Genomic DNA, 21111 nt, shown 5'->3' on the forward strand with positions numbered 1-21111 from the left:
GCAGGCTGAAACTCACAGGTGAGACTCTGCAGGTCACTGGCTTCACACATCCTCACCAACACTCACTTCTTATATCATTTACATTCAAAATTATATTTTATTTGTATTTCTTCAACTATGATGTATTATGTTTTTACTGTCCTTTGGTTGTAACATTACACCTGTAAAGCACGAAGTTGATTTAAATGTCCTATAAATAAAATTGACATCGAACTTTACACAGATTTTAACTTGTTGTCGCTCAGAGACAAGAAAAGTTTCAAAGTGAATGTAAATGTGAACGAGTCTCCGATCATCCTGTAGAAATAAAATTAAATACAATAAACCGCTTGTTTCCACCTTGACCTTAATACGTGAAGTGCCTCGAGACAGTGTGAGCTGTGATCTGATAATAAACACATTGAATTGTTAAATAAGTCTCAGTAAAGGTTTGTACTAAACTTAAAGAATTAAAGATGTTTCAGGGATTGTGTGATGACGAGGATGGTTTAGAAAGTTCAGGGACATACGGACGTAAACGTGCTGAAGAATAATTTCCTATTTCTCTACCGACCATTTTGCCTTTTGCACCTTTTCTTCAGTCTGTTCTGATCACGTCCACATGCTCAGAGACATTAAACCAGTTCAATTAAAACACGATGTTAAATTTCCTCCACATCGAACGTTGCCACGTGTTCCTCTTCGTGTCGGCAGGACTCTGAAAGGAAGAGAGACATGTTTCCACGCTGCTGATGCTGGATTATTAAATGTCTGTGTTGCCGTATTTCTAAAGACTCATTAACTGTGACCGTGTTAAAACCAGCAGGCCGATTAATTTGGCCTGTGACAGCTCAGCGCCTCGTCCTCTCAGAGGTTGTTGATTGGTTTGACTTCTTTCTAGTGATGTCACCATGTTTCCAGATCTCAGGCGTTAGCTTCATGTGCTGAACATTATAATAACTCATAAAACTATGAGAGTTGCAGCTCATAAGTCATGAAAACAAGCTGCATAACATCACCAAGGAAGGAAGGAAGTGAACCAACACACTGCACCTTTCCAAGGTCACTTATACAAGAGGCTGAGAGGCATGATTGAGCCACTGCTGTAAATTATGCTCATATTATTTAACAAAATGTGACCCAGTGGTGTCGTGAACACGTTTCTCCAGCGAGGAACCAGTTAAAAATGCACCAGGCTCTGCTTTTAAATGTTAACAGAGAATATAAAACTCCCCACAGCCTCAAGAAATATAATAAATATGTCTCTTTGTGTGAAGCAGAGACAAAGAGAAGGAGAAGGATTTTTTATTATTCTTTTGAGGATACAAAACTCATTACTCCTGATCCCTCAAAGGCAACACAAACACATCGGAACACGCAGCCTGTGTTTGTGTGCATGTGTGTGTGTGTGTGTGTGTATGTGTGTGTGTGTGTGTGTGTGCACAAGCACCTGCACACATGTGGCCAGATGTACGTGTGCCACGAGATCCAGCAGATTAACATCACCTGTGAGTCTGCTGCCTCAAAGCTCGGCCTGTCAACCCACAATTACAGCTCCCCGGCCGCCCATAAACCTCCCAGCGTGAAAGGAAAGGTGAGATCGTCTGAGAGTCGGAGGCTCGGGAGGAAACGGCTCCTCGCTCTCCTTCTCCCTCTCTCTCCTTCTCCCTCTCTCTCCTTCTCCCTCACTCGTCCTTATAATATCAGGCAGATTTCACATCTTTCATATAAAGTGCCCTTGACCTTCAGGCGATATGAGGGGCTTGATAGAGCATCGTAATGGGGCTCTATAACTTTCCGTGTGGTTGAGCAGGCAGAGCACTGCAGGCTAGCGCCGCAGCTCGCTACAGATTAGCTGTTAAAGTCTGTTGCCATAACTCGTCGAGCCCGTAAAACACATAAAACACGGCAGGTCAGGTGCAAAGTCAGGAAGCTGGAGCCGAAACGGGAGGAAAATCAAAGTCACTTAGTCGACTGGTGAATCTCAGGAGGTAATAGAATTGTTCAAGGACACGGTCGGTGTTATTCTATCATATAAACAGAAAGTACAGTTTTATATACGAAAGATTTTAACAAACGTTACTTGAATAGAATTAAACAGAGCATGATTTTGGACTATTTAATACGCATTTGGTACAAAGGTATTTCTATGTTAATTAAACAATATATCAGTAAAAAAAGAAGAGGAATAAGATTGTGGGGCTTTTGAAGTACAGACAATCTAACACATACACCTGAGTATCATCAGCGTAGCGGTGGATAATCAGGTGTAGTCAAGGTGGTGAGTATTAAAAAGAGAAGGAAACCGAGTACAGATCCTTGAGGTGCACCTGTGGAAACTGATCCTCGTGAACTAGTCTGTCTGGTTCTGTCCTTCTCAGTCGGTGATGGAAACTGAAACAAGAGAGGAAAGGTTGTACTTAAACTCATCAGGTGGACAAACGAGCGATGACACCAATTAGACGATTGTGTTGAAGTGGAGGGAGGCCAGTGATTCTGACGTGTGTAGAAATATGTTTGTAATCTTATTATTGGTGTGGCTGAGAATCTAAGCGGCTGTGAGGGAGATAAAAAGTTGAATTGATGCACAACAATGTGAACAAAGTACCTTACAAACACTTGCTTATCTCTAGAAGCTCCAACTTACTCCTGAACTTAGCGTAAGCAATTGGTCACCTTGGCTGTAGCAGCCGAAGCCTAATCCACATCATCCAGAGTCATGAAGCCCCGGAGGCAGAATCCACAAAAACCTTCCAAGGCTGAAAGCTGCTTCAAACTGACCAATTTAAGAGTAAAACTCCACAGACTCCGAGTGAGGATGAAGCGCTCGGTGCATACAGATCAGATCTGTGGCCAGCTGTTCCCAGAGCTGCCCAGAGGTAAAGAGAACCGGCTCGTTAGTGATTCACATCGGGCTGAGTCAGGAGGAGAAAACAGTGGGTTCGGATTTAAAAAGCAGAATTATTGCTGCTGAAAAACAACTTATCCCCAGTGGAGGGTGGGGTGGGGGGGGGGGTGGGGGGGGGAGATGTCAAGAGGCAGAAACAGAGAGCAACAGAGATGGAGAGAAACAGATGCAAACTGATCCCAGAATACAGGATGTTTCCAAAAGGCTGCAGTACCGTATCTGTCCACACGAGTCAAACACTTCAAACACTGAAGATGTTCCAACATCAGAAATGAAGGATCGGGCTTCGGCGATTAAACTCATGTACGTACCGATCCTACACCACGACGTTAAGGTACTTTAGCTTCAATCAGATAAACTGCAATTTTATAATCCTCGCTTCCTCAAAACTGTTTTAAAGGAGCGAAGAAGAAGAAGTGATTTCTTTATGGGAGTAGATGTTGAGTATCTCTGGTATGTTTGAAGGTCTTTCTATAACAAGTAGATGTTTAGAACAAAGGACATGATGGAGAATATCTCTTCTATGTTCTACTGCTTTATGTTAGTGGATGTTAGTGACAAGTCTTCAGTTGTTTATCTCACCAGCGACACCAGGCTGCGTCTCTTCTTCAAGAGGACGACCAGTAGCAGTGACTGGTCAGGGAAACAGAGGCAGGTGGTTTTCTCGTCTCTGGTTTTCTCACTTCCCTGTGAGAACCCATCCTGACATGATTCCACCTCCACTGGGAGCCTGGTGTTATATAAGCTTCATGTTTTGAGTTTAACTCGGTGAAGCAGTGCTCGAGTCCTCTTCCTCTCCGGAGCAGCAAGAGAACACAGATATTTGGGAGGACTGCCGCTGCGACGCCTCGAGCTCCATCAGCTCAGAAGAGAGGAACAAAGAGCCGGAGAGAGAGAGAGAGAGAGAGAGAGAGAGAGAGAGGTGGTGGCAGACAGAGACACAGACAGGAAGCAGCACATTGGTATTCACGGCTGCTCTCAGCTCAGCTCGTCCATCTCTGCCTCCGACTCTTTACATCACATTTGCCCTTCAGCGCGGCAAATATCTCACACACAGCTGGTGGAAGCTACACATCTGCTCAGCGGGGGGGGGGACAGTCGATCACACACTCACAGCTTCATCGGCTGATATGTGTGTGTGTGTTTGTGTGTTTGTGTGTGTGTGTGTTCAGACACTGTCCTGCAGAGCCGAAGCCAAAACAAGGTTTTAATTGATCCATGGGAGAATCAGACGTTTCATTTTCACTTCATCACATAGTTATGGGCATCATTATAACTTTGGGTCATGAGTTCAATGCATTATTGATGGTCTGCACGGAGGAAAAAAATCATTTCTCAAAGCCGCCAGTGAAATAATTACAGCTCAGTGAAACTTGGAAGTTTTAGCAGCATTTCCATATGATTACTATTCTCTGACGATAACAGATCCTCGGCAGCAAAGTGCATCGACTTCATCGTTCCTGTGTGTGTGTGTGTGTGTGTGTTTGTGTGTGTGTGTGTGTGTGTGTGTGTGTGTGTGTGTGTGTGTGTGTGTGTGTGTGTTTGTGTGTGTGTGTGTGTGTGATAAGAGCAGCACCGTATTTCAACTTGAAGCCCAAGACTCTGGTAGGAATGTTGGTATGGAACGGAAAATTTGACGTGAACTCTGATTCCACTTTGGACTGATGAAGAAATGTAAGTTTTGTAAGTAGTAGGATTCTCAAAGTTCCTGCACAGATGTTCAAAAGCAACATCTGGAGGACGCAGCATCTGAATTGAGAAACCGTTCTAACAGAGGACAAAGGCTACTTGGTCAACACGGACTCGGGAAGGAAAGTACGCATTCGTCTGTCGCATTAAAGGAGCCTTGTGTGTAAATAAGAACAGAAGGGGAAAAGCAGACATCTCTGTCATCATGGCAACAATAAGAAGAAGAGTAGGATATTATCTATTGTCATGTTAACAATAAAAAGAGGAAGGAGCCGCCTGACCTCCATCCACAGGAAGCCTCAAGCCTCCACACAGGATCTCAGTGATGTGCTCCATGAAGCCTTCCAGCACTTGCAGGTGCAACAACTAAACATACAAATATGAGTTTCAGGAGGAATATTACAAAATCTGCAAACGGATAATATCAAATAATGTTTAATCTAAATTGGTGACATTTTATTGATACACTTCCGTATGGAGAACATCGTTTTTGAATGTCTGATTCTTTCCATTCACTCATATGAACAGGTTTTGCTCCATGAATTTATCACGTGGGAAACTGCCTTCGTGGAATTGAAAGATGATTTTACTGCTCTGAGGTTCAGAAAAGCAGAACACGAGAGATGAGAGGTCGGCAGTGATGGAGGGGGGGGGGGAGAGGGGCAGTATTTGGCAGGAAGTGCAGCTCCTGTGACCTTATGATCCTTTAAATTACATATGAAGGGATAAACATGGGAGCCAGGGGCCGTTTGCTGCTAATTCAAGCTTTACATGAGCACATTACAGCAGAACCTGGACATTAACCAGGGGAGAGCTTCTTCCCACAATGCATCATAAAACAAGTGGAGCGGAGAGCAGTGTGCTGGATGCTGAGGATTAGAAGAGGATCGTCTAATAGAGACTGAGCGGAGGGAAGAGGCGGAGCGGCGCTGCTTCGTGGGTTCGATCCCGGAGGAGGAAACATCCCGACCGGAATGAAGAGACTCAAAGCTTCAGAGACGAGAACATCTCATTCAACACAATGTGTGTTTTTATATCATCTTGGTGTCTTTCTACAGCGTCTGGTACTCGGTGTACTACGCAGGAGAATATTTCATAATACTGGCAAATACACTTTCCTGTTTACATTTAAGTCATCTTGTTGCTAAATGCTAATGTCGGTTAATTAGCTTCAACGTGCTAATGTTCCCGTCCTAAACTGTAAATAAAGATGGACGACATGACAGAGAAGTGAAGCCAAAACATCTTGCTCTGCCCCTAGTGGCTGGCTGCAGTATAGATCATACACCTAGCCTCCTCCACGTTAGTGGATGGGATCAGGAGCCAAACTAAAATGTCAAAATATCCGTCATATGAATTACCATAAAAACGGGTGAAACACAATCGATTCAAGATGGTAGTGTTCATGTCACAGATATTTTGGCTTCAGTTCTGGATGGTGGGAGGAAGTCGACACTTGTCATCTTTAAATACATTCGGTATGGGAAGTAAAATAATGGCACCTGAATACAGGATTAGCGCCACCTACTGCTTATCTCCATGAACTAACCCCAATAACAGCAGTGGATGGAAAAGCCATTTAGATAAAAACCTGATTACTGACTATGAGGTTAACTGAAACGTCCATGGACACAGAGCTAAGGTTCATGTAGCGTAACAAAGCTAAATGTCACCAAGTAACAACACAAAATGAGTTTTGGAAACAGATTCACGATCCAGGTTTTATCTTTATTGGCTTTTTAATTCTGAACCAATGAGACCAACATGGTTTCCAGGAAAAAGGACGACTCCACTGATCCAATCAGGAGGATCTGTTTTATATCTGAGCTTCTATGATTTCATGAGCTCTTCAGATTGACAGCAGTGGCCCTGACTCTGTGTGTGTGTGTGTGTGTGTGTGTGTGTGTGTGTGTGTGTGTGTGTGTGTGTGTGTGTGTGTGTGTGTGGTGACCCTCACCCCCTGACCTCTTGTTGGGACTGACCGGACCACATGTCCTCTTGTATCCAGCTAACAAAGTCATTTCAAAGGCCATTAGCTCCGTCTCTGGCTGCACGTTGACCTCTGACCCCAGGATGTGGAGGACGAGAGACAGAGGGACAGAAGGAGAGAGACGGACGGAGCTCTGAAATCAATACTCCACAAAACATAGAACTTACTCACTCGAGATATTTTTAAAATCAGTGAGAACAACAGTGACACAGTGAGTTTTTATTTCTCTTCAGTCATTTTTCCATTTGTTATTTTAAAAAGAGATATTTTTTCAAAACACAGAGATTAGCAGAACAAGAACTCCTGAATTCACCAGATGTTTACGCAGCTGTGACCTTGAACGTGTCTTTGACATTTGGGATTTTAAACAATATGTTGTTAGAAAATATGAAGTTGTCATCGTCATCGGAAACATTTCATCCCAAACATGACGAAATTGAACGAAGGAGTATGCATGTGTGTGTGTGTTTGTGCGTTTGTGTGTTTGTGTGTTTGTGTGTGTGTTATTGGCTGATACATATTTCGATGCAGCTGAGGCAACACATACTGGACAGAGACCCAGAATCAGGACAGATTCATAAATACACAAACAGCTGAGCACTGACTTGACCTCATCCGCATTATACAATCATGATGCACTACACAAGTGTACACATGCTCTGGTGTGTGTGTGTGTGTGTGTGTGTGTGTATGTGTGTGTGTGTGTGTGTGTGCGCCCTGCTGTTGACCCTGTACAGCAGGATTACACTGGATGTTAAGCTGGCACTTTCCTCCCAATGGGATACAGTCAGGACATGACTTAACTGTGAACCCTACACACACACACACACACACACACACACACACACACACACACACACACACACACACACACACACACACACACACACACACAGTATGTACTGTATAGCCACACACATGTCATATTTATGTTTCTGATTCTCATGCAATCGCACTCATCCAAATCTCACACATACAAACTTGACCTCACACACTGGCTCCTCTGAGCTCTGACACTGGCAACGTGTGTGTGTGTGTGTGTGTGTGTGTGTGTGTGTGTGTGTGTGTGTGTGTGTGTGTGTGTGTGTGTGTGTGTGTGTGTGAGTCACATATTAGAGGCTGAGTGACTCCAGACGTCTGATTTCTTCATCATTGTTGAACAGAATAGTGAAAAATACACTAATTTGAAATGTGAAGAACTGGAACATTATCCAGAGCTTCAGGGATTTATCATATTTTAGCATAACAACAGTTGTTCGTGTTCAGCTGAGATTCTTTGTCGTCACAGTGAAGTTTCCAGATTTAAATGTTCCTCCTCAAAAACCAAAACCTGATTCTCTGGAAACCGACGCTGCCCAAATAGTTTCTTGGGGAAACGGTTTGAGTGGTTCAAACTTACTCACACAATGTTCGGCCTTATTCCATAACAAAGCATATCTGTCAAATATCACAAGTCGAAGATTGAAAAAGCTAAAAAGGCCCAGGAGCAGGTGAGCTGTGGACTCACGTTTCAAATCACAAACAAAGACACAAGCTGGTGAAAAACAAAAAGTCATCAATCAGGAGACAGATATGAGCAGAGCACGATAATGATGTGAACAAAGATGAAGCTGCTGTCAAACAGATTCTACCATCTCGCCCTCCTCAGCCAAATAAACAGAGAGAGGAGCAGTGTGTGTGTCTGTGTGTGTGTGTGTCTGTGTGTGTGTGTGTGTGTGTGTGTGTGTGACACAGTGTATACGTACTCTTGCCAAGCTGCGGGCATGGTTTGCGTGCCTGGGAAGGAAAACAGCTCATAACAAAGCAGGAGAAGAGGGAGCGGGGTGTGTGTGTGTGTGTGTGTCTATGTGTGTGTGTGTGTGTGTGTGTGTCTGTGTGTGTGTGTGTGTGTGAATGGGTGTGTTCACAGTCCTCGCTCTGATTCCTGGCGTGCGGACGATTCCTCGGCTCCACGAGGCCAAAGCTCCGAGTGACGTGTTCCTTCTTCTATCCTAGTGAGGACTCTCGATGACATGGTGCTCGTCTGAGTCTCTAACTCGAACCACGTCTCAACACAACCCCCACCCCCCCCACTCTGATGATCAGGAACTCAGACTCACTGTGCACACACCAGCTGCACACATCTGGATGAAACAACAACAACAACAGATGCTATGAAGGAGCCTGATATGATATCACACTGGAGAACGACTTCATGAACCTGACCCTGAACACACCAGTCTCAGGTATTCAGCAGCATATGTAGTCGTACTGTTGGTTTTCTTTGTGGTTACACAACTTGTCTCTCTCGCTCGTTCTCTCGCTCGTTCTCTCGCTCGTTCTCTCGCTCGTTCTCTCACTGGTTTTATTATATTTCCCTTCCTGCTGCTGGGATCTGTGGAGAGGGGAAGTCGCTCGTTGGAAAACACAACAGAATCGTTGTCATTAAGAAATGAGATCAGAGGTGGAGGTAGGAAAAGAGTTCACGTTTTTAATACGATTAATTGCGCACACACAAACACACACTCACACACTCACACACAAACACACACACACACACACACAGTCACATTGTGCAGAGATGCTGAGCTGGAGCACTCAGGTGGAGTAGAACCGCTCGTATATTCAGACTCCATTTGGAGAAGGTTTAGAGAGCAGCTCTCCTGAGAGGTCACACACACAGACACACACACAAACACACACACACACACACACACACACACACACACAGGGGTTAACATACCGCCAACAGGCACTGTGGTAACCTTTGACCTGCACTAATGCTGTCTGGAGGGGTGGCGGGGGGGTAATGGGTGAGAAAAATGCTCACACATGAACCTGACCTCCCTGTTTTAGTCTACCTCTCTCTTCACCCCCCCCCCCATCCTCTCGCTCTGTGTTTCTCTGCCTGCATTCATCGAACAACATGTCGTCACCACACACACACACACACACACACACACACACACAGACACACACACACACGCACATACTCACACACTTGCACTTTGAAGCTTCATCCACACGACCACGTTTTAGTTTGAAAACCATCGACTCGGCTCCAGAACTCTGAAGTGTAACAGCTGCTCAGATGAAGATGAAGATGAAGATGAAGTTTGAAAATTGTGTCGCACGGATGAAGGAAAGATTTCAACGTTCACGTGAAACAAAAAAAGACACAACGCAGATGACGCAAAAGTCACAAGTTCGATGCCAGAGCGAGTGCATCATGGTTTCATCACAAACAGGATCTGCTCCACGAGAGTTTGACTCCTCCTCCTCCTCCTCCTCCTCCTCCTCCTCCTCCTCCTCCTCCTCCTCCTCCTCCTCCTCCTCCTCCTCCACCTCCTCCTCATCCTCCTCCTCCTCCTCCTCCTCTTCCAGTTTCTCTCTCTGAAGTTGCTGAGCAGCTCGGTTCTCACCGGCTCCTCAGAGCAGGTAAATCCTGAGGATCCTCCAGAACCCCCCCCCCGCCTGATCACAGAGCACAGAGCGGGTTGTGAGGCTTTCTTCAGACACCCCACTGAGACAAAAAGAGGATTGTGTAAGAGATGTAACACAAAAACACACACTTCAAACACACTAAACATCTCCCTCGTGCTCCTTTTGTTTCTGTGATCCTGAGCCTGAAATACACTTTCACACACGATTCCCAACGTGATGAAACCCTGACGAGCAGATGAGGAAGCAGAAGTCAAACCAGGACACACGAGAGGAAACTCTACACACTCTCCACCGGTTCACACAATTCTAATCAACTTGAGCATCTTGCTGTGTACACTTCCCGGCAGGCGGAAATTTAACATTTTAATTTTAAAGATATTCTGAATCTATCGGCCACCCCTGATTTATCCGCTCTGTGTCGCCGCCCTGCAGGACATAGACTGCTGGTTGTCCTCCAGATATTATCCTGTCCCACAAAACCCACTGGACCTCCATCCATGGTTCAGTCGGATCAAATCAGAACTCCTCTCGACACCTTGAAAGTTGTTGAAAGAAATAAGAAGATGACCTATGATGGAGCCCTGTGGGACTCCAGAGGAGAAACCAGCTGGAGCAGAAGAGAAATCAGGCAGTTTAACTGAAGAAGCTCTAGTGACGTTAATAACATCCCATAATGGAGACTGTTATTCACTGGTTCATGATGCTGGTCTGAAAGGTCAAACTGAATTTTGTTAGAAACGTCTGAAAGAAGATTCTGGAGTCATCTCATCTCTCCAGTGACGTATGAAGAAGAGTTTCTCCAGGTTCCATCTTTTCCTTCTGCTCACGAGTCCTCCGACCTTTTCATCATCACTGAACAGAGGAAACATGATTATCTACGAGCAGTAGGTCGACCCTGGTTTAACACTGTGGCCCCCCGACAGTCAGTACAACCACACACACACTGACCCACTGACACACACACACACACACACTGACCCACTGACACACACACACACACACACTGACCCTGAGACACTGACCTCAGCCTCACACCTTCTGTCTGACCTTTCCTCTCCGACTGATCTCAACGCTGCTTTTACTTCCACACACAAACACCAGCGACTCACACACACACACACACAAACACCAGAGACTCACACACACACACACACACAAACACCAGAGACTCACACACACGTTCCAGCTGTTCCAACACATTCTACACAATCACAATATTTCAGGATCAGTGCTCATCACAAAGTCAAATGGTGAAATATAATATGAACCTATTGTTTATGTCGTTCCTACAAAATAAAAGTACTGGTCAACATTTATTTTCATTGGTGTGCATATGTCATGTGTTCACCCCAATTAATATTAGTCCACTTTATATCCAGTATCTGACAATAGAGATTGATTTCAAAGACCATAAACAAAATCACCACAATCTTCTCATTTTCTAAGATGTATAGGAAGGAAAAGCTAAGATCGATGAAAATATCCACAAGGTTGTAAATCAAAGTTTGAATCTGCCTCTGACGAAAGAAACTGAAGGAAACAGAAATGTCAAAGAATTGACAAATTTGAAAAACCATTTATTCTTTCTGTGATGAGCAGTTGGCGACTTTCATCAGATGTAGATTTGTTCAAGCTGCTTCGCCTGTTGAGTTGAACCAACTTCTCAAACAAGACAATGCCCCAAAAAACTTCTGATCCCAGGATTTTGTGTTTTGATGCTTTTGAAGAACTGATGCTGAGATTGTAAAATCTTCTAAAGTCCAGATCCACTGAAACAGACCTGATACGTGCAAAAGCAAAACAGAGAAATGTCAAACTGTTGTGTTCTGTTCACACAAACTCCCACAAAGTGACAAGAGGACAAAGCTCTTCTGCTCGATTCCTCTCAGCAGCTCAGGCAACAAGTTTGTTTTGCACATATTTCATAAACCAAACGTGTGTTTTCTGCAGCAGTTTGTGGTTCAGCCGGGCAGAGCCGGAGAACCTGATGTTTCCAGAGTGAGAAACCAACTGTGGCACATTTGAAAATGAACCAAACGTGTGTGTCTGTTTGTGTGTGTGTGTGTGTGTGTGTGTGTGTGTGTGTGTGTGTGTGTGTGTGTTCAGATACAGAGCAGAAAAGCTTGCGTGAGATTCACTCAACAATCCAAGCCAAGCAAAAAAATCCCACTGCACAACATCACGCCACCATATAGTTACACACATTCACTAGCAGCAGGAATGAATGTGAGTACGTTGTGATCACAGGAAAGTGGACACAGGTTATAGTTGTGTGTTTGTGATCCTACCTGGGGCCGTTTGGATCTCCATGAGTCCGCCTGTTGCGATCAGAGCCTCCAGGATCCGGACGTGATGCTCCGGGTTCACATCCGCACTGACGACAAAAACATGAACACACTGAAGTCAAAATGTACACAATGCTGCAGAACATAAACAGACACAAACAATACAAATATATATAAAACATACAAAATACAAAATATAAACAGTACAGTCGGGTTTTGTCTGATACTGAAGCTACATGAATACTTTTAAAACGTCTCCGCTGCTTACAGTTTCAAGTGTATAATTAAAACACCAAATAAAACACAGAATAAAACAAATGAAACCAAACCCAATTATAATAATTCAACACTAAATAACAGTTTCCTACAGTGAAATCCTCCAGCTCCAAACAAGCAGTCAAATCCTTCCAGTGAAACACAGCCACTGATTCAACCGTGTCGTTTTCTTCAAGTCATATTTAGTTTGTCTTATTTGGTCTTTTTATGATAATTTATGATGAGAAAATATCAAATATTCCGACACCTTCATTTAAAATCCAACACGCTGCAGATCGGTCGAGGGTTAATTAACGTTTCTACACATCTGGTTCAAATGATCCGCTCTCTCTCTCTCTCTCTCTCTCTCTCTCTCTCTCTCTGTGCACGTCAGCACATCTGACTCACTGACAGCTCCACCACATCTCACACACACACACACACACACACACACACACACACACACACACACACACACACACACACACACACACACACACACACACACACACACACACACACACACACTTTAGAACAGAGGAACAAAACAACAGCAGCTGCTTGTTAACGCTCAGACTTCTGCTCCAGGATTTTAGATCTGAGCTGAATATCGTTCTTCACTCTCCTGTGAGCAGCAGCTGATCCAGACTCTAAAGAAAACAGATTCATTTAGAGCAGAAAGTTCCACATCAGGTCCGAACATTCAGACACAAAGGTTTCTCCTTCTTTATTTTGCAAACGCTGGATGAAACAGGGATTTTCTTTCCACCCAAATGGGAAGAATAAAGACTTTGATGAGAAGCTAAAGAGCGTTTGTGACGGTGGAAGTGAAAAACTTCTTCATCTGTGGTTTTCATGTTTTGATTTGAACTCTGAAACATGAAGCAAGTGACAGAGTTTAGAGCGTCTGTGTTTTCTGCTCTTGTTGAGTTTGAGTCTCTCATAGAATCAATGCTCTGCTGTCTGATCTACTCTATAAGAAGTGGTGATATATGTGCTGAGGGTCTTTCCTGAGTGTCCAGGGTCTCAGCTCTTCAAGATGGAAACGAATCACCAGAACAAAAGAAAAACTGTGTTAGAAAATAAGATTTTTTTTAAGAACAAACCAAAGTACAAACCTGTGGACTTCAAAAATGAATGAAAAACACCTGCAAGCAGACTTAGCTAATATCTGCATCTCGGCCATTTCAGTCGACATACATTTAATTTCCAGATTCTAATGAGTTAAAGGGACTCTCACCTTTGTTGCATTTTTACACTTTTTGTGGATAAGGTTAAATTGGTATTAATAAGGTAATGACACTCTAAAATGCAAGACAGACCCACCAGGAGTAAAAACAAACAATTATTTCACTCTCATAATATTTAGTGAAAACTTCAACCAATACAATTCTTCGGACCGAAGGACCTTATTGGCCGACAGACCTGTCTGTTTGCTGCATGGACATGCAGGTTTTCCGTCTGATTCTTGTGGCGCATTCGGGCCCGCGTCATCAAGGCGTATATATATATATATATATATATATATATATATATATATACGTATATCATATATATGTGAATGTAAATGTATATAACTTACCGGTGCTTCTGAATCCGAATCCATTGCTTTGGTAAACAAAAACTCACGTGCGTGCGCGGAGGCAGTAGGTTGTAAGTCTGCTTGTAAATAAAGTTTCTTCAAAAAAATAAAAACACCGGGATGGTTGTAAGTCTGCTTGTGTCAATAAAGTTTCTTAAATAAAACACCGCGGATGGGAACGAGGGGGTGGGGCATTGGAGGAAGGCGGGATGATTTGAATGTGCTGTAATTCTCAAATGCAACAAAGGTGAGATCGTCCCTTTAACTGTGACCTTTGACCACCGACACTTAATCATTTCATCTTTGACCTTCACGTGTTAACGTCCTAAAGGGATCCGACCACAAGTTGTTTCCCCAGTTTGTGATAAACAAGCGAACATTTACACCTGATCTGAATTCAAAGAATAAAACCAGAAGCACTGACACGCAACAGGAAATCTAATCAGAGGTAAACATCGCACACAGCACGTTTTTCTTTACACCTGATAATGTGTCTCTTAAAAGACCGCGGTCATCTTCGCTCCTTCACGTCCATCAGCTGCTAATGGAGCCTGAAACTCCACGACCGTTGCCATGGTTACCTGCACTTTAAACACACCTCGAGTTCAGCTGTCAGTCGATGGAATGTGGAAATGAATGAATCACTGAGGAGTGGAACCTTCCTCACCTGAGAGCAGAGTTCTTGAAGACGAGCTGGGCGAAGCTCTGGCCCAGCAGCCGGGGTCCGGCCGGGTTCTGCTGGCCGACCCGGGCCAGGTGTCTGCTGAGGTGGACCAGGAGCTGCTGGTTGGCCTGAGGCATGCTGGGAGATTCCAGGATCCTCTTCAGCCGCTCGCCGCACTCCTCCACGCTCACACTCTCTGTGAGACAGCAAGAGGAAGAGGTTCGTTAGGAACGCCAGGGTAAGACTCGGTGTTAGTTCAGTCCGGATGTTTACAGAAGTTGTTAATAGAATATTAGATTCATATTCCTGTTTATCTCATGATCATGGACCACGTCTACAGGTTGGAGGAGACGACTCCTCCTCCTCAGAAGCAGCAGAGCAGCAGATTCTTTTGGAAACGTTCGGGGCCGATGGACCGAGAAACAAACTGGATTCGGATTCATTTCTATATTACTGATTTACCCCAGAGCTTCAGAGTTGGTGTGAGGTTTTATTAAAACATTTTTTTGGCTTAAAACATCCTGGACTGAGCCTGAAATATTAATCTATATTAATATTATTAAATTTAAATTGTAGTAACCAACACTGTTTGCAAAAGTATATATTATAAAATCTGTCTCATTAAAAGACCAATTATCAGACGGAGTGAGAGGTGAAAGCTGAATAAACACATATTCGTATTCAAACATATTCCAGCTCCTCACTCGAGCACTGAGGAGCATCTCCATCAACATCCATCCAGCGTGCACCCCCCCCCTCTCTCTCTCTCTGAGGCTGGGGGGGGGGGGGCTTAACAAACTTCTCCTTCTGCAGCCGCTGTCGTCTCGACTCATCGTTAAACCTGCTGAGTCGACCCGGGTCACTTCCTGTCAAATCCAAACGCTTTCAAAGTAAAGGCTGCTCAGCACGATGGAGAGTCGGGGAAGAGAATAAGTTCTGGTCATCTCGAGAATAATATCGTTTTATTGTATATTAAAGTTATGTGATGACATCAAATCAAGCTGAGGTGATTGACAGATGACACTGGCTCCTGATTGGTCGAACAGGTGTAACGGCTCCGCTCTTGACAGGAAGAGGAAGTGGAGACGAGTCGTCCATCTTTATTTAGAGGGAAACTCGTGTTGACCATAGTTCAGGTTCATGATGTTGGTTTTCCTGGAGGAAGATGTGACCAATCCGGGAAAGAACCTGGAGATCTGCATCTTCATTTCCAAAAGTCTCTGCTCACAGTTTAAAGACGTGTGGATTTAGCCTCAGGTTAATAATAATTAATAAATCACATTTCTGACCTTCCTCTGACCTGACGCCTTCAAAATAAGACTTATGTGTTATTATGCAAAGTTCATTGAGGGTTAAAACCTCCCGAACAAACCTCTTCTGTCTGCAGAGGATAGAGAGAGTTTTGTAAGCAGATGAAACCTGAGGCCACGTGGACTCACAGGAGCCGTGTGTGTGTGTTTGTGTGTGTGTTTGTGTGTTTGTTTGTATTTGTGTGTCTGCAGCTCCACACGTCTGCTTGTCAAGCAGCACTCTGCATGTGAACTGTTATGTATCCAGGTGTCAGACGGCTGATGTGAATCGATCTGGACGAGTCCTCAGATCAATTCTAATAACGCAGAGTGCCAACAGAGGGGGGGGGGCAGAGCGACAGAGCGACAGCAGAGGGACGAGAGATCGACCGGAGACAGAGGAAGAGAGAGAACCGAGCTTCAGGAGAACCGGACGTTCTCTCAGAGCTGGAGAACCTGGAGAACCTCAGCGTTAAAACAAAGTCTGAAAACATCCATTTGTCTGGTCGGGGGGGAACCTCTAGTTTTATTTAATATTTATTTTTTTAATCAGCTTATTAAATATGATTTACACAGTGAAATGATCTGGTGCCTGGAGCCACAACTGGTCTCCACCGTGTGTCCGTCTGTCCTGAGGGTCTCCATGATGGGGGGCTGGTGTCCGGAGGTCAAAGGTCAGACGGACAGATAGGACAGGTCAAGAGGTTTCAGTGGGTGGAGTCAAGTGGTTTTGTTTAATTTGTGTATTTGCAGTGCTTTGTGTAAGTGTGTGTGTTGTAGTGTGTGTTGCTCTAGGAAGCGTTTCAACATCTCAACACATCAATAGATTCAACAATACTTTATGAATCAGGTTTTCCTTCTTTGGATCCATCGGAGACGATGTATTAAAAGATGATTTTTGTTACCGAGTCATAATAAGAGTTCCAAGGATTGATATCCTTTTATTAAAATAAGATTTCTAAGTCCAGAGGGAAACACATAAATGTATCTTAATCTTAATAATCTTAACAGATGAAGGAACCTGAGCAGCGTTTAGGCTTCAGTGACTTTGAGCTTTGAAAAGTTTGAGAGTCTTTCATAGAGCTCAGGAGCGTGTGAGACGGAAGGAAGTTCAGGGACACTTGAGGTGTGTGTGTGTGTGTGTGTGTGTCTGTGTGTGTCTGTGTGTGTGTGTCTGTGTGTGTGGACAGGGGGGCGGTGATGGATGGGTGACAATCTGCTGCAGCCTGATGGGGGTCATGGATGTCATCTCTTTTTGTCTGACCACTACCTGACACACACACACACACACACACACACACACACACACACACACACACACACACACACACACACACACACACACACACACACACACACACACTCAGTTATTATGGATTGGGCTTGACCCTGCTGGTCAGTACAGGTCAAGGCTGGAGAGGGAACTTGGTACTTGGTCTGTACATCTGGTCCCACAGGAGACTGGACAACTGGACGTGTGTGTGTGTGTGTCTGTGTGTGTGTGTGTGTGTGTGTGAGTTTGTGTGTGTGTGTGTGTGTTTGTGGGGAATTGGGTTCAAGTATATCAATGGTACAATTCTGTAGATTGTTCACATTTTCATGTCTTTTAACGAACAGATATGTAAAGTTAATTTCACCTTATGGACATTTTGTGTCTTTATGTTTGTAAATATGATGAGTTGACTTTCTGCTGCTAAAATGACGATTATGGTTTTTATTTTAGATTGATTTGAATGTTTCACGGCATTGTCAACGTGCTTTTGTCCGTAACTTGTTAAATGAGGACGTCTGTCTCTCTGAGTCGTCCCCTCGTCCTCTGGTCCAGATGGACACTGGTCAGTTGACAGAGGTCCAGCTGGCCTTTGTCCCCTCGGACGATGACCTCGGTTTGACCATTAAAGGTTAACTGACTCCGACAGAGGAGAAATGAGAGAGGGCAGGAGGTTGGAAGAGACGTCCTCAGATCAAATTATTAAGATAAGTGACTCAGAGACCAAAGACAGACGGAGGACGAAGGAGCAGACGGAGGACGAGAAAAAAAAAAAACTGCTCTGTGACTTTTTAAATCTATAAAATAAAAAACCCTCAAACACTGAACCTGAGAAGATTGAAGCTTCTGACTGATCTGGAAACTCAAACAGCATCAACACAACAACACGCTGAGAACAAGAGGCAGATTGTGATGGAGACACTGCAGCAGACGAGAGGACGAGAGGACGAGAGGACGAGAGGACGAGAGGACGAGAGGACGAGAGGACGAGAGGACGAGAGGACGAGAGGACAACAGACATGTGAGGACAACAAACTGAATTCTTCTGTTTGCAGAACATCAACAAAAGAAGGAACACTGCTCTGAATCAGAAAGTGACGGGACATAAACGATTAAACACATTAATAAAGATGTTCAAATCAGAAATGCTTCAGATACTCGTTAAACTCCGACTGATCTGATTCCACATCTTTAAAGTATAATCATTTTGTGTATATTTGAGTTATTTGTTTTAGTTTTCTTTGTAGTTCAGCTGCTGGCGTTGAATGAATCGATGGAAGCGACGTCTCCGAGTTCCTTAATGATGCGTTCACACCGAATACAAACAGAATTGAGTAACTGGTGTGATGCGATGACGCAGGATCCCGACGTGTTTACTCACATTGTTGGTTTGAGTAAACAAGTCTGTGAATAGTGAATATTCTCTCCTCCAGTAAAGAGAGGGACTGAAGTGACCTCAGTGACTTGGTTGTTTATGTTCTGGAGACGCCAGAGAAGCCAGCGGCGTCATCTGGGCGTCCACATGATCGCCCCCCCGGCTCGGAGACCTTCACGTCTTCTCCAGCAGCTTTGATCCGTCTGCTACCTGAGGCCGAGCAGCGGTTGGTTGGATGACCTCTGGGCTCGGGTCAGATCCAGGAGTCAGCTGAGACTCTCTCTCACGCTGATCCACTTTCCTGACATCACGTCATCACGAGTTCAGATGAATCCTCTCGTGGGTCCGAAGTGAGAGAGTCGAGATGTGCTTCTCATTTTGTTTTAATTTAGTTTAAACTTAATTAGTATTTTCATTGTAATTTTTTGTCCTTGAATTGATGTTTTAATCATAACTTTTTTGTTATTGTTACTTTTACCATTTTTGCGATATTTGTATTATGTTCTGACATTTTATACTGCCATATGTTCAGGTTGGGGAAGGTTCATGTATGTATGTAAATTGATGTAAATGTATAAAACTGCATAAAACCAATAAATATATTATTGTTTTGCTGTGTTTCTCCCAAGTGGGATCCTGTAATACTGTATACCTCAGCAACATGTCTATATGATGTATGCTATATCATGTATGGTGGGGTGTGCAGGTATGTAATGAAGGTATGAGTGGATATCATTTTGTACTCACTTTTTGTGTTTTGTAATAGCTGCCTATTTTTGAGACAAATATGTGCGAAGTCTGTTATTAGAGTCAATTCTCAACCATATTCTACTTGTTCCTGTATAAAGAAACATGTTAAATTTGCCATGTACCATGCCTAAGAAAAGTTTAATAAAAACTTAAGTTAAAAAAAATATATATATGAAGCTCAGCGCAAGTTCAGTGAGGAAGACTTAAGCTGCACACGGTCAGCTGATCTACGGAGCACCTAACCTGCAAAGTGATCAGCTGATCGTGGGCGTTTGTAAATGCCCAATCAAGTCTGAGAAACAATTCTCACGGACATGGGCCATCCAAAACTATCGCTTGACTGATGAACCACCACCAGTGTCTAGACCCCGGGGGGGTGTTCCTGTTCGATGTCCTGCTCCGCCACCTTCTAACCCTGACATCTCACAGGGGCTTAAATGCCACAGACCGTAAACATTCATATCTTGTGTGTTTACAAAATAAATGTTGTAAAGTAAAAACCAAGTCTCTCCTCATTGAAATATATATATGTTTAAAAAAAAAAGAAAAGATGTTCGTCTCGTCTCCTCACGTCGCGTTTGTTGTCGAACACAGAATAAAGTTTCACTCAGAGAACCGAGGTTACACTGTAACTGAACATATTACATATTTTTAAAGTAATGAACCTGAGCCGAGTGAAACTAACTTCTCACACACTTCCCCGAGGTGGACTCTGGTGAGAACCCGTGTGTCCCTGGTGCCACCGGCCGGTCTGTGGGGCAACCAGAGCTTTTGGAAATCCCTTCACAAATCTGGAACATGTTATCTCTGCTTGTACCAGTGCATTTCGGGATTTCCCCCCCGACGAGCCAGCGAGCGCAGCTGGGATCACACGGACGAGCAGACGACTCCCGGGGGGGGCCGGAGGAAAGAGAAGAGAAGCTGAGGGGATTGGAACTATTACAGCATCAGCAAATCTCCGGGATCAGACTAAGACCGGACAGACAGGGACGGTCTTTATATGAAGAACATTTCACTGAGTCCATCCATGTGGTTTTAATCCCCCCCCGCCCCGCCCCCCCACACAGATTCATGAGTTCAGATTAAAAACTCAACAAACAAAAAATGTTCTGTTCGATGAATTCGCTTCATAAAAGTCAAACTAAAAATAATCTTGGAGCACACGACCATGAAAACCAGAAGAGAAGTGAACAGTAATTTTAGAGACGACCACAGTTTGTTTATCACCATGACGACGTCACAGAGTAAAAATAAACCTGGTCCCAAAACAGAAAAGAGCCAAAATTAACCAGATGAATAATAAATAATGATATTAAAACTTCAACAGCAATTCAGTCTCATTATGAGGCTGCAGGTGACAATTTTCAGGAATTGCAATTTGTCTCATAGATGTTAAGAAGACACGACATCCTCTGATCTTCACACTCAACAAGAGTAAGGACTTTATTCTGGAGCAGGACTTATTGATTTATTATCGTTCTCACTCGAAACCCTTCGCTTGCACTCAGATAGATAATTAAATCTGTTGGCTCTACATCGGGTTTCTCTGTTGGACTCGAACAAAAAGTTCAATGGTGTCACATGAGCCGAGAAGAAGCGTGAGCGTGAGCAGAAGAGCTGAATCTGGAGCGAAGGTAATATCTGAGTGAGAG

The 21111-nt window shown here is 43.9% G+C and overlaps 1 protein-coding gene across 1 annotated transcript in view; it reads right to left on the reverse strand.

The window, feature by feature from the left end:
- Positions 1-21111, reverse strand: part of pik3r3b (phosphoinositide-3-kinase, regulatory subunit 3b (gamma)) — a 161329-nt gene that overhangs the window by 67327 nt on the left and 72891 nt on the right. The window contains exons 5-6 of the mRNA XM_061078594.1: positions 14779-14971; positions 12278-12363 (exon numbers count right to left, since the gene is read on the reverse strand). Coding sequence (XP_060934577.1) covers positions 12278-12363; positions 14779-14971 — 279 coding nt within the window. The remainder of the gene's footprint in view (positions 1-12277; positions 12364-14778; positions 14972-21111) is intronic.

Source organism: Limanda limanda, chromosome 9 (genome assembly GCF_963576545.1).
Source record: "Limanda limanda chromosome 9, fLimLim1.1, whole genome shotgun sequence".
Classification (NCBI taxonomy): domain Eukaryota; kingdom Metazoa; phylum Chordata; class Actinopteri; order Pleuronectiformes; family Pleuronectidae; genus Limanda; species Limanda limanda.